The 13427-nt window shown below is 41.4% G+C and overlaps 1 protein-coding gene across 3 annotated transcripts; it reads left to right on the top strand.

Annotated features, from left to right (window-relative positions):
• The first annotated feature begins 201 nt into the window (after window positions 1-201).
• Window positions 202-12838, top strand: LOC117768142 (hemicentin-2). 3 transcript variants are annotated; one of them, XM_034596267.1, is made up of 20 exons: window positions 202-219; window positions 1228-1332; window positions 3183-3339; window positions 3435-3586; window positions 3720-3873; window positions 4270-4462; window positions 5329-5423; window positions 6054-6240; window positions 6517-6614; window positions 6700-6853; window positions 6950-7068; window positions 7535-7702; window positions 7778-7891; window positions 8101-8153; window positions 8731-8839; window positions 9346-10525; window positions 10622-10809; window positions 10884-10953; window positions 11041-11242; window positions 12029-12838. In XM_034596267.1, the coding sequence occupies exons 3-20, from the start codon at window positions 3246-3248 to the stop codon at window positions 12506-12508; spliced, it is 3810 nt and encodes a 1269-aa protein (XP_034452158.1). In that variant the 5' UTR covers window positions 202-219; window positions 1228-1332; window positions 3183-3245; the 3' UTR covers window positions 12509-12838. The 3 variants fall into 3 exon arrangements, with proteins under 3 accessions (XP_034452158.1, XP_034452159.1, XP_034452160.1); XM_034596268.1 differs by lacking the exon at window positions 202-219 and having other exon boundaries at window positions 10622-10776; XM_034596269.1 differs by lacking the exons at window positions 202-219; window positions 1228-1332; window positions 3183-3339; window positions 3435-3586 and having other exon boundaries at window positions 3752-3873; window positions 4271-4462.
• The last annotated feature ends 589 nt before the right edge of the window (window positions 12839-13427 follow it).

Below are 13427 nucleotides of genomic sequence, written 5' to 3'. Positions count from 1 at the left end.
ATTCCTGGGATGAAAATACATTTCTGTGGGTGTGGTGAGCTCGGGTAGTTTCGGTGGCACCGAGGTGGGCCCGCCAGCTTTTGTGGGTGACTATGGAAACCGAGTCAACACACAGGCAGATGGTTGGTCAGTGATATTTCACTTAGAGCTCAAATAAAGGACCTGCTGGAATTTCCTGGGTGTGGTAGCATTTTTCCCTTCACCTTGACAAGCAGGCAGGTCAGTGCCAAGGAATATTAGTGTATATCTGAAAGCTGACACAGGTGGTTTTTTATCCGGCTCTGTGAGTGACGAAGTCGGCCCTCCTCTGTGGATCAGAGGAATCCAGGTGATGAATCATGTGAACTTGGTGACACCTTCATCTTTCCCCCAGTAGCACAATGAGCTTGATATAATCTAGATTGTCTCCATGACGACTCGGTGAATCGTCATAAAATGTGGAACAGACATTGACGGTTACCTCAGTACGTGTCTTTAAGAATTTTGATGATCCCTAAACTTTGCCTCGGGTGCCATAATTGGCCTGATACTTTGGTTTATGACCTAATACCTGAACAATCTATGATATTCAATTGTGGATAATTATTTGCGCTTAACAACACAGTTAGTGTTAAATGATGTATTGAGCTGAAATCATTACTCTGCCTACGTGCAGATGTAGTCACACCCCAGTGGAATAAAAGTATAATAAAAGTGCCTGTAGGCTAACACAGGTATTTGTATTCACTCAGTATCATTAAATAATCATATAACAATTTAAAATAGATAGAATGTTTATAATACGTATCTTATCAACATCATATTATAATATTGTGTAAAGGGGAGATTACTATTTTTTCCTATCTGGTCCACACTCCAACAGTAGGTAATAGTATTTAGTAGTATTTTGAGAGTAATGTATTTACCGCAAAAGTAACAAAACACAGTAAACAAAAATACATTATATTTATTTATTTTAACTTCATAAAATTCTAACCCTAACCCCCTTTTCTAACACATGTTCTAACAACTGTTTGTGTGTAGTTTCTGTATCTCATGTTTGCCTGTTTGTCTAAATAACAGCTACACAATTAAGCATTTTGTGCTTCATTACAGCTGTTGGCTTTGAAAGAGATGCACAGTGTGTGTGTGTGTGTGTGAGTGTGTGTGTGTGTGTGTGTGTGTGGAGGAGGTGGGTGTCCAGTGCATGCAAGCGACTGTTGCCTGTTGTTCTCTGTTCTCCTGCAGCTGGAGACTCTGGGATGCATCAGGAGAATAAACGATCTGTTCAGAAGACACAGGCTGAAAGTGACTGAGGACGATCGGCACAGAAACAAACCAGAGTGGAGCAGAGTAAGTATCAAACAGCCTCAGGGATCTTTTAATGAAATTGGTATGAAGGCTTCGTCTTGTGTGTTAGGAAACATGCATGTGCTTTGTATTTTTATCATCTTTTTTAGGTGCAGCGTGTTCTGTTCTTTGTAGCTGCTGATATTTTACATTTTCAATCGTATGCAAATTCAGCCCTCATCTACTCACACCGTGCAGCCTCCACTGAAAAGAAACTGAATCCAAACTGAATTAGCATTTTACTACATCCCATACATTTTAGTTGAATGTGCTAAATACATTTTTTGGTTGAGTGCTTGAGGTTGTAGTCGTCGTGTGGACGTTCATCAGGACGACGAGGACAGAAAGAGAAACTGCAACCGAATAGAAATTCTATTGTTTCCATATATTGCTTGATTTGCCTAAAAGGAAAACAAGTGTTGTGTAATTCAAATTCAAGCTTAAGTCATCAACAAATAATAATATAAATATCTTCTGGAGAAGAAGAGCAGAACTTGCATTTAGCTTTTCAACATGTTGAGGGATATCGTACCGTAACATGAAGTTTGTCACATGCAAAGTTCCGCATGGTGCAGAGTAATGTACCTGATCAGGATGAGAGGCGCTGATAAAAACATACTAATGACATGCTAAACAGTGTAAATCATCTGGTGTGAGTCAAACAAATACACCCACAGGCTCTCACCATTATGACAGTGTAACCAGCCATTAGCTCTACTGGACCAATCAAGCAATTCACTGATGCAGCTCAACAGTGATGACTAATGTACTAATGTAGCAGATCAAGTTTTTTTATTGCTTTTGGATGTTGTGATTTTTTTGTCATGCATACTGATATAGGGTCTGGTGACTTATTAAAAGAGTGCTCATGTACGGATAATATGATTTTGGGAATTGTTGGTAAAAGCAAATCATATTGTTTATACATTGTTTTACTTGTTCATATGTTTGAAGTAATATAACAACAAACTGTAACTCTCTTGGCCTTAAAGACCATGAAAAGATAAGATTTAACTTTAAGTTGAGTGCCAACATCCACTTGTTTTTATGCCCATTTTCTGTAATTGAGTGGAAACCATAATAATAATAAAAAATAGAATAAAATGAAATAAAACATTATAATATAATGTGGGAATAAAATAAAAAGTGGCCACCAAAACATCAGATCTTTGGAGAAAATGAATACATGAAATACACATTTTTAAATGCGGTCAATATATTCACAATTCAACATCCGTTGCTTTTATTGCACAGTTTTTGCCTGAAAACACGCTGTACTGAAAAAAACAGGGGCCTTCTGACATTCATCGATACATATTTATTTTCATCCCCTTATGTGTTTCTTCTGATTTACTTGTACGTGTATAAGCTGAATTTGTGGCACGTTCAAACACCGAGGGATCAGTCCCTACATGGCCACAGTGAGGATCATGAAAGCCTATATGATCAGACGGCGAGCTGTCCTCGCAGCGACCAATAACTGATCTTCACAGTACAAAGCTCCGCAGCCTCTTTTCATGTCACTTTCATTGAGTGAAGGGTCACAGTGCGAGCTCTATAAAGTGGATGGGCCCATTCAAGGGACTAAAGAGGACAAAGCTGAGCTCGCTGCGGTGCCACGGACTCACAACCAAAATAGGAATCAAGCAAAGGGAGAAAAAAGAGGAGGGGGGGGGGGGCATTAAGAGCAAGAGAGCGAGAGAGAGAGAGAATAAATTCATCTGTGGAATACATTTGCTGCAAACTGATCAAAAGTGAATCCATGCAAATGAGCTGTGGTATAAGATGTGGTAAAGATGGTAAAGAACAATTCCTCTTGAATCTGTGTCTTTCACGTGGGAACCCTGTCCCAGCCGACACCATGGAGGAGGCTGCATGGTGGTTTCCTCAGGCCTCTCAGGGAGCTCTGAAGTAGGATGCATGTGTGTGTCTCCATCTGGACGCTCCCACAGATGAAGTCCTACCTCTGCTGCCTCGTCCTGTCCAGCCTGGCCGTTTCATCCCAACTGGGTGAGTCTGTCTTTTTCAGTCCAGCCACCAGATGAATTTGTTGCTAAGCTGTATATCAAATATAAATGTGCGTTTCTCATTATTGTGTGTTCCAGGTTTGGAGGATGTTTTCTTCAGTCCCCAGAACCAAACAGTCAGAGAAGGAGATGCTGTTTTCTTCAGGTGTGTGTCCGGGGAAAGTTCACCTCCTGCCGGCGTCACCTGGCTCAAAGACGGGAAGGTGGTCAACAGAGGAAGACAGATTCAGGTAAACGCAGTGATGGACAACACCCGCAGACTAATTCCCTTAAAGCAATAAGTCAAACAATTACCAGTCTAAACCGTTTCAATCAGAGCAAAACAAAGATGAAAACCAGAACTTCATGTGTTTTCTGGTTCAGGGTGAGTATGGTGGTGGTCACCAGAAGAAAACCTCCGGCACGCTGCATCTTTACAACGTAACATTAGAGGATGATGGGACGTACGTTTGTGTCACACACAATCCTTCACTGAACATCAGCAACGACAGCAAAGCAGCAAAACTAACTGTGCAGGGTGAGTTCACATGTTATTATGTTGTTTTCAAACAGATTATGCATAGAGACTCAAAAATGTTGAGTTTACTGTCAAGTCGAAAACCAGAAAAGCATAAAATCCTCACATTTCAGAAGCTAGAAACAGTAAATAATTATAAAATTATTAAAAGTGACCCAAATTATTATTCATACAGTTGCTAATTGATTTTCTGATTGATTTATTAACTAATTGTTGCAGCCAATGCCACTCATTATGTTTATTTTGAGAGTTAATTATTCGAATTCTATTATTCTCTTAAGTTAAAGTCTAAATTAAAAGGTAAGAGAAATTTTACACATTGACTCTTTCTCATATATTGACCTTTTTGCAGCGGTGTTAATTTCTCTTACGTCTGAGTGTCCGTCTGTCTTGCAGGGGTTCCCAGACGGCTGCAGATCGTCCAGGGCCCTGACAACATCACCGTCGCCATGGGAACCGAGATCTCCATGCACTGTGCTGTTCACGGCTTCCCTGTTCCCATGGTGCACTGGTTCAAAAACGGCTGCCACCTGACAAACTGCTCGGCCTCGTTCAGCCTGCACAACAATGGACAGCTGCTCACATTCAGGTCTAACACTGCACGGGACCAGAGGAATATTCATGCTTTGTTTTGCCAACGTGTAACGATGAACCGAGAAGTAAAATTAAAATCTGTCATTCAATAATCAGTTTGTATTATTATTACCGGTAAAACTACAAACATTGATGGAAACTCAGCATCGTTAAACAGATACTTTTAGGTGCCAGGCTTTATGTGCCCAACCTTCCTCTTTACTGCAGCAGCACTGTGCAACTTTTTAACCTTAAACGTTCAGTGTGTAGACTTTAGTGACATCTAGTGGTGAAGTGGCATCACCTCACCCTCCACTTCCAAACATGAAAGAGAACCTGTGGTAATCATCAGTTGTCATCCAAACTCAAAAGGTGTTTAGTTTGTCCAGTTTGGACGACTGTAAAAAAAACACAATTAATACAGTTTAGATGAAACACACGAGTGAAAACATCACTAGGATTATTTTATTTTCAATTTCTGCCAATTGATCCCTTTCACTTGAACTGTAGATCAGTTAAAAAGACATAGAAGTCATTAAAAACCAAAGTTCATCTCCAATACTCAGTGAGGAAATATGAAGAATTCTAACCAAAGTTCGGTGGATTTGTTACAAGGGTCATCATGGGTCATATCCACTGAGTTGGTGTATTGAGTTGGACTTGAACAACAACAAAAGCTCTGTTGACTTTAGGTTTTTTAAATGTATAAATATATCACCACATTTCAATTAAAATTAACAAACATATAGATCAAAATATCACGTGTTAAGACATAATACTGTAATTTTGATGTTTTGTCCTTTAGGTGCTGTCATACTTTGCCTGTGCAGAGTCGCAAAGAAGTTGTTTTGATTCTAATGATGTCATCATTTCATTGCTCAGGAATGTGACCCAGGAGGATGAGGGCTCATATCATTGTGAAGCATCCAACCAGAAAGAGACGATCAAGTCCCAACCGGCCTTTCTTCTTCCTGCTGGTACTGTGTTCAACATCAAACATAGATGCAACTGCGGAATGCAGCATTTTAAACATGAAAAAAACATTAATACATTTGTTTAAATGGCAAATTTAATCAGTAGTTTCTGTCTCAGACAACATTTAACTACCTGTTCTACTTTAATACCTTATAACAGGCTATTGCTCTTTGTATCCATGGCTTTGTCAAGTTTAGGTAGATTTTTCAGTGGATAAACACGATGTTAACACTATTGGCTTCTTCTTCTGATGATGCCTTGCACATCTATCTAAAATCAGCCATTCAAAACATTATTTTTAAATTCAGCCATATGTTTAACTTGTTAAAATTCATTTTCAAAAGCTTTCTACAAATGATTTAGAATAGTCCAGGTTTTATTGAAATGTGTAATTCTATAATTTAATAGTAATGATAATTTTATAGTAACATTTATATAATAACACTATTCCATAATTTGTTACTTGTTATGTAAGTCTCTTGTGAAAAAAGAAAGTAAACAGTAAAGAACCAGAAACTGGATCATAGACGAAAACTTGCATTAATGTGAACAGTGCAACAAGAGACTGTAAAAAAAGCACAAATACTGGAAACACAAATGTACTTGAAGCAGCACACACGCTGTGTTTCCAGAGATGGACTGGGGTTTTGAGCAGCACCCTGTGAACCAGACGGTGACGAGGGGGGAGAACGTCACAGTGACCTGCAGACCTCCACACAGCCGGCCTGCAGCTCAGGTGTCCTGGTTCAAAAACAACCAGCTCCTCACCCCCACAGCTCCTGATGCTGTGCTGCCAAGTGGAGACCTCTTCTTTCACAGGTGTGTGTGTGTGTGTACGTTCTATGCATATGTGTGTACTTAAAACAGTATGTGTATATCTAGTAATGCATGTGTGTAAATGCATGAGTGTGAGTTTTTGTGTTGCACTATGAAGTCAAGTGCATGACTCTAAGCATGCATAAATACCTTTTCAGTGCTATCAATGATGGGCTGTAACATGTCAGTATCCACGTGGAGGTGGATGGAAAATATTATGTCATGGGAGCTGTCAATGTGTGTGTGTGAGTGGTGTTGTTGACTTTGTTCTCTCTGCAGTATTCAGGAGATTGACAGTGGGAGTTACTTCTGTAGAGCCTCCAACATCCACCTGCAAAGATTCCTCACCTCCAGGCGAGCCACGCTAACCGTGCTGGGTAAGTGTTGGTTCCTGGGGGCCGCTGTAAACGTCTCTGTGACCAGAACCAACAGTGTTTTAGTTGTGTGTTCTCGTCCTGGCAGCCCCTCCCTCAGTGACACTGTGGCCCCAGCTGCTGACGGTGCCTATGGGTGCCCGGGTGCTGCTGGAGTGTCAGGTGTCAGGTCACCCGTTACCCACCATCAGCTGGATCAAGAGAGGCCACTCCAAGCAGACGGGAGGCAAGGTGGCTTTAGGGTGAGTTAACAAAATACTTATAATACTAACAGAACCACACAAGGTGGTGTAACAATGGCCTCACAGCGTACGACCATTCACGTCTTTCTCACGCAGACTGAAAAACGCCACCCTCCACATCCCCTCAGTCCGGAGCTACGACGAGGGCGTGTACGTGTGCGAGGCCTCAAACCCACTGGGCCACAGCCGCAGCACAGCAACGCTGAGAGTTGCTGGTAACTTTTACACCAACATACTACGAGAGAATAAACTTTAATTCATGATCAGCTCCTCAACTTGCTGAGTGCAGAGTAAACAGGTTTCTAATGAACATTTGTGATGCCTGCCAAGTATTTTAAGAGCTGCACTTTTTCACTTTACCTGTCAAACAATACTTGGTCTATTTTAAAAGGCCTTTGACATCAGATTGTGTTTGTTTTAGTACTTTCTTAAAATCCTATAGTGGACACTTGGAGTCTGTCGCCATTCTAATGCAAAAGTAAATTGTGTGAATCAGTATAAAGGTTCATACTATGTGTTTATATAAGGCAGTGTTTTGACAATTTTAATAAAGTAGCCCTGAACAAAGTGAAACACTGACAAATTAGTTCACTAAAACACATTTCAACAGGTTGTAACAACATCTGATCTTTTTTGGCTGAAAGGCAGAATATGACTCAGTTTTTCTCTTCCTCTTCCCAGTGAGCCCCGTCATTGTGAACTTTGCAGGTCAGCTGAGCTGCAGGGTCGGGACGTCCGTGGTCCTCCCCTGCAGGGCTGTGGGGATTCTCCCCATCACGTACACGTGGACCAGAGGCCGAGCAGAGACACAGTCGCCCATCAGTCCCTCTGAGGACACACACATTGATGGTGAGTGGCAGTTAGGCCTCAGTCTAAGTCCGCCCCTGCTCCCTGTAACATCTGGAATGTTTTACTGCTGTGCAGAAGATGGAGCTCTGCATATTTCAAATGTGCAGTGGCCTGATGGAGGCGAATATTACTGCGCCGCTGAGAACCGAGCAGGACGACAACAGAGACGGACCATCCTCACTGTCACAGGTTCTTTGACTTCGATATAATATCCTGCTATATACCAACTAATTTGATAATAACATAGACTATATATAAAGAGGATAATACAAAATACTTTTTTAATATTTGTATCTTAAACTTTGAAACACATTCTCTTCATTCATATGATGAATACCATATTTACACAAACACTGTTGTATCACAGTATTCTCCTGTGCTCTGTGCTCTGTCCTAAGATGAAGATCCTCCAGCGGATAGAGGCCAACAGACACCACTGGTTTTATCTGATGTGAGTAATCACATTGTGAAAGTCTCTGCTGTGGCTTGTGTGCTCACACCAGTGGTGGAAAGTTACTGAGTACATTTTCTCAACTAGTACTTTGAAATAATTTTCCCCATTTTATGCTATTTTATACTTCCACTCCATGACATTTAGTTTTATGTGCATTCAAAACAATAAAGTAGCAGAAAATAGCTCCACCAGCGTTGACCTGCTTATTACACATTAATGCATAAGTAATAACAACTTAATAACAACATACATATTAATATATCTGTCTTAAAGGCCATATTTTATTTTAATAAAGGATCTAAGTACGTCTTCCACCACTGGGTGGCATTGTTTTGCTTTTAAATCGGTCTGTTGACTCTATGTACAGTGTTTTATAGTTGGTCTCAGTCCAGAAGCTGTGAATAATTTTTGATTGTGCTTGTTTTATTTCTGGTGACTTCCCTTTGTCAATGTGTAACTGTTCTGATATATGTGTCCTAATACCTGATTATGACTTGTGTTGTGGATTAGTTCATTTCATCTAGTATTGAACATTGCCTCTCCTGAAACTAGTCTTTGTTTTTATGTTTTCTAGAGCATCACCACGAACAAAGAGCTGCCGGTTCACAGTGACTCTCTGACTAAACATCATCAGACCACACGTCATCCATATGTAGAAGAGACACCGCATGAGGAAACCACATGTATGTACTTTTACAGCTTCAACCATCATTTCTATGACGTTCTATAAATTGTAACAAGTTAGTATTCGTCAAAAGAAATCACGTGCTCTGGTAGCAACATCACCAAAAGACAAATAATCACACATGTTGAATCAAACCCCATGAGCAAACAAAGGTGAACATCAGCTTTGTGACCCAGACTGTCTCAGTCCCTCGATACAACAGGGAGGGTGATGTGGCCGATGGAGATGTTGGACCTGAACAAACCTCACAAAACCACTTTGTGTCAGATAACACAGTGTTACCTTTTTGTTTGAAATAACTTACTAGCTATCAATATGACTGATTATGATAAACTAAAATTTTTTAAAACTTTTAAAATTTAAAAGAAAAAGTTGTAGTCTTTTTCACTTTCCATTTTCCAGAAATCAGGACTTGAGTCAGCCTGGTGCTGGACTTCAACCCTGCCTGTAGTAATTATAGTCTCCATTTTTTACAGGATTGTTTTGATTGTTTTCACTTTTCAGGCTCCTCGTCGATCTGTGAGACTACAACAAATGCAGCGACCACATTTTCTCCACTTTCAAGCGGAGCGGTGGCCGAGCTAACAATGTCACGGGGATCACATCTTTCACCACAGCACCTGATTCAGCCAACAACCAATCCAACCCAGCTGTTAGCCACACAGATGCAGCATCCCGTTTTGACACCTCCTCCACATCCCCACTTTCAGTCAGTCGACCACCCCACACCAACAGTGACTGATGCACCAGTAACACACAACCAGTCATTGTTAGTCGCCAGAAGCCACCAGAAAGTAGAAGTTTTGAGTTCAACGCTTCAGTATCAACTCACTGAAAGTCAAGTCCATTTGGCATCATCACGTACAAACTTTCCTCATCAAGTCATTGACGAATTATTGACATCACCTGATTCTCCGGGCTCTAAGATCCATGCTGGGTCTGTAGCCAGTCAAACCACAGAGCCTGTCGCTGAAACATCCCCGACTCAACCACCGTCAAAGCTTCCAGTGAGTGGACCACTGGGCTTCCTCAAGTTTGATTCCTATCTGCAGACTCCAGCACCGAATCCTGCAACCCAAACTGGCTCAGGTTCAGTCATCCAATCATCTCACAGTCAGTCTCATCGGATGGTTACAGAAAGTCAATTTTACCAATCCGACCAGGGGCCAACCACAACCCTGATATCTCAAACCAAACTGGAAACCTCAAGTCACCTTCTTCATCCACAGCCCTCAGCAGCCCCCTCACAAACACCTCACACTCATCCTCTGCAATTCTTTCGTTTTTTACCCAAGTTCCATCTTGAGCTGCTGACAACCGAACCTCATCTGCTTTCCACACAACCTCCACCTTCTTCAATCACCACACCTCAGACAGACCAGGTTCAATCTTCAACCACTGAACCATATCCAACCATTTCTACACTTCCTCAAACCCAACATCACCCATCTCCAACACAACATCCACATCCCTCAATCTCAACCATTCACCCTCATGGTCAGACCTCGGATCCTTCACCTCTGAACCCTGAGATTCCCATTGTCCCTCAGTTAAACATGTCCGATCAGGCACGACCTAATGTTACTCAGCAAGGTGACCCAACTAAATCAGTGAACAACACCAAGCTTACAGAGTGGCTGAAGAGGAACACCTCTCAATCCCCCATGACCAGTAATGACGCCAGGTAGGTCAAGTAAAAGTTGAACGATGGGTGTTTGAAGGTAGAAAACAGCAAAGCAAAGCAACGTGATGTTACTTCTATTCGCTTTGTACACTCCAGAGTGACGCAGCAGTCTCCCTCATGGCTGCCCCTGGTGGAGAAACATGACATCCCCATTGTTGTGGGAGTGGGGGTATCTTTGGCCTTCATCTTCATCACTGTAACCTTCTATGCAGTGGTCCAGAAGAATGAAGCTGCACCGATAAACCGAGCAGGTCAGACACTCTTAGCTGCTCCCTGCATCAAAGGTCAGGAACCACAAATTCTACCTAATAAATATCTGATTTTATTCGCTTAAAGCTAAATTACATTCCCTTGACAGCTCAGAGGAATGTGGGAGTACCCGAACGAACCACTGAACGTCGGGCTGCAGGTCGTACATATGAAAACAGGTGAATACGCCATTAAATGTAGGACACAGGGTCTTACAATGTGATCGTGTTGGCTCGTTAAACCAGAGCTTTGTGTGTCCTGCACAGAGCTTTTGAAGATGACGACTGTGTGGCAGTGATCGAACAGAGCCCCAACACGTCAGACACCCGAGCCCGACCTCCAGGACCCAGCCTGGTCACGGTGCAGATGGAGCCCACGTTTGAGGATCTTCAAGAGGACACGCAAGCCGCTCTGGACAACCACTCAGTCACCGTGGAGACGTATCCTGAACCCATTCTCGACACAAAGGTTTGATAACAACAGACTGAACTTCCAAGTTATCACTCAAAGTTTAAAGTAATCACGAACAGCTGGTCACTATGGTTACAACTTTAACATGGTTTTAACAAAACTATACACGGTATATAAACAGCAATCTTGGCTTGTAAATCTAGAAAAAAAGAGAAGTAGTAATAGTAATAGAGATAAATTAGAGACTAACGATGCGATTTTCTGCTCACTTGCCTGTATGAGGCCAAATGTGCACATGTTCACATATAAAACTAAAGGCAATATTTTTTGGTTCTCAAGGTTTTTTAATCTTAGACTTTGTTGATATGTATATGATATGATTTTAACTGGTCCAATAATTTAAACCGTGGCAGAGACAGAAAGTGGAAGTTTGAAATGAAACAAGGTTGCTACTGACTGAGCTGCAAAACCACGTAAATTGCCTCATGCGATGTCACTGCAGTCTGAAGACTAAAAGTTTGAAACTGAAAAAAATATGTAAGCGTGGACTTACGACACCACATGAGCTGCTTTTTTAACCATCCTCTTTGGAAGTTGAGTTGCATTGTGGGTAATGAACAGGAAAAAGAATGTGCAGATTAACAAAAACATGTTACATCTTGATCTGCTGCATTTTGTTTGTGTTGCATATGTTTGATTCATGTTTATTATTTCAACTTTCCATTGTGTGTCCAACATTAGAGGTGAAATGCTGAATTGCAGGAGCAGTCATTTCGATAACATGCTTTTATAGTTAAACAATAATGAAATTAATAGTAAGAAGTGCATTTCTCACTGTTTCAGATTGATCCGGAGGAAGAGAAGCGCTACAGTCTGTCCCAGCCCAGCATCCAGCTGCAGAGCTCTGAGGACTGGACCAGTAACAGAGGAGACGACCTCGGCCTGTGCCATGATGCCTTGCCTCCTCCGTCCTCCTTACCTTCCCGTTCCCCTTCCCCCTCTCCACCATGCAGACGTGAGGAGGGCCTGCGCTCCTCAGTCACCCTGCAGAGTGCCGAGCGATGTGTGGCACCGATCCACCACAGCCTCAGTGTCTCTCATGGCAACCCTCCCCTGCTCCTGTCCCACCACGTCTCCTTGGGCCTCACTACGGTCGCTGTCGATGTACATTTTTACCCAGCGGCCACTGCTTCGACGGCAGGAGGCTCTAGTTCTCATATCAGTACAGTGTCCACGTCCACTTCAGTGACTGCGCCGCTCTTCAGTCCTCCATTAGTAAACAGCCGGGAGAGCAACCAATCGACTGCCAGATCTCATAAGTAGTTACAGAATAAGACATCAAGTCTGAAACATCCTCAAATGACCGAACATTTACAGCTGTAGCTATACTCCAATGCCTGTGATGAGAATTAGTTTGATACGAGATACTGTATTTAAAGGAATAGTTCCAGGTTTAAGGGAGTATTTTTATTTACATGTTTCTGAGTAAAATGATTGTGTGTGTGTGATGTGTGATTCACATGTTTACGAATTGTTGAGTGTTCGCGTTCATCGGACAATTTAAGAAGTCAGTCGTCTTGTTGCCGCTTCTCACCCACAACTAGAGATTTCAACTTTCTTAATCAACAAACAACCACCTAACAAAACAGAAAGACATGAACCATCTTTTCAATCTGTTGAATTATTCCTTTAAAAAGCACTTTTTGATATTAGCATCCTCATCTTTTTGTTGATGTGTATTTCATAGCTTTAGCACGGCACTTTTTAAATATTACTGGTTACATTAATTCACGTCAACTACAGCTTTACCATAAATCGTCCTTCTTTCTATTGTTTTAAGTCTTTATTTTCTTAATGAACGTGAAAGAGAAAATGTGCATGTGTAGCCTGTTGTCGTATTGATTTTATTTATAATATATGTAGGAGACACTTCATATGATGTAACTGGTTATTTCAAGTAAACGTGTTGTACAGTAGAGACCATTGAAGTAAAGCAGCCAAGGATACATCACTCTGCAATATTTGTGAAACAGCTTGTTTCAGTGACTCTCACTCGTTCTCTTTAAAGCTACTTGACTGTTAAACCTTTTTTTTTTTACAAACCAAAGGAGGGTCGAAGGGGCTGAATCAATAAACACATAGATAACACAACCAAAGTCCTGTGTAACATTTTATTCATGTACCTCATGGGAGATTCATTCTAAAAATAAAGTATCATTTACTGCAGACATGTTTTATTGTA

The sequence above is a fragment of the Hippoglossus hippoglossus genome, chromosome 9 (assembly GCF_009819705.1).
Source record: "Hippoglossus hippoglossus isolate fHipHip1 chromosome 9, fHipHip1.pri, whole genome shotgun sequence".
Lineage (NCBI taxonomy): Eukaryota > Metazoa > Chordata > Actinopteri > Pleuronectiformes > Pleuronectidae > Hippoglossus > Hippoglossus hippoglossus.
Note: the sequence above shows the minus strand (reverse complement) of the source record. Positions and strands in the feature narration are given on the sequence as shown.

What these genes read in the sequence shown, in the direction of transcription:
- LOC117768142 (XM_034596267.1), top strand. Translation starts at nt 3,246, where the DNA reads ATGCATGTGTGTGTCTCCATCTGGACGCTCCCACAGATGAAGTCCTAC. An exon ending in ACCGCATGAGGAAACCACAT is followed by an intron (nt 8,840 to 9,345) that starts GTATGTACTTTT and finishes TTCACTTTTCAG; the next exon opens with GCTCCTCGTCGATCTGTGAG. An exon ending in AACCCATTCTCGACACAAAG is followed by an intron (nt 11,243 to 12,028) that starts GTTTGATAACAA and finishes TCACTGTTTCAG; the next exon opens with ATTGATCCGGAGGAAGAGAA.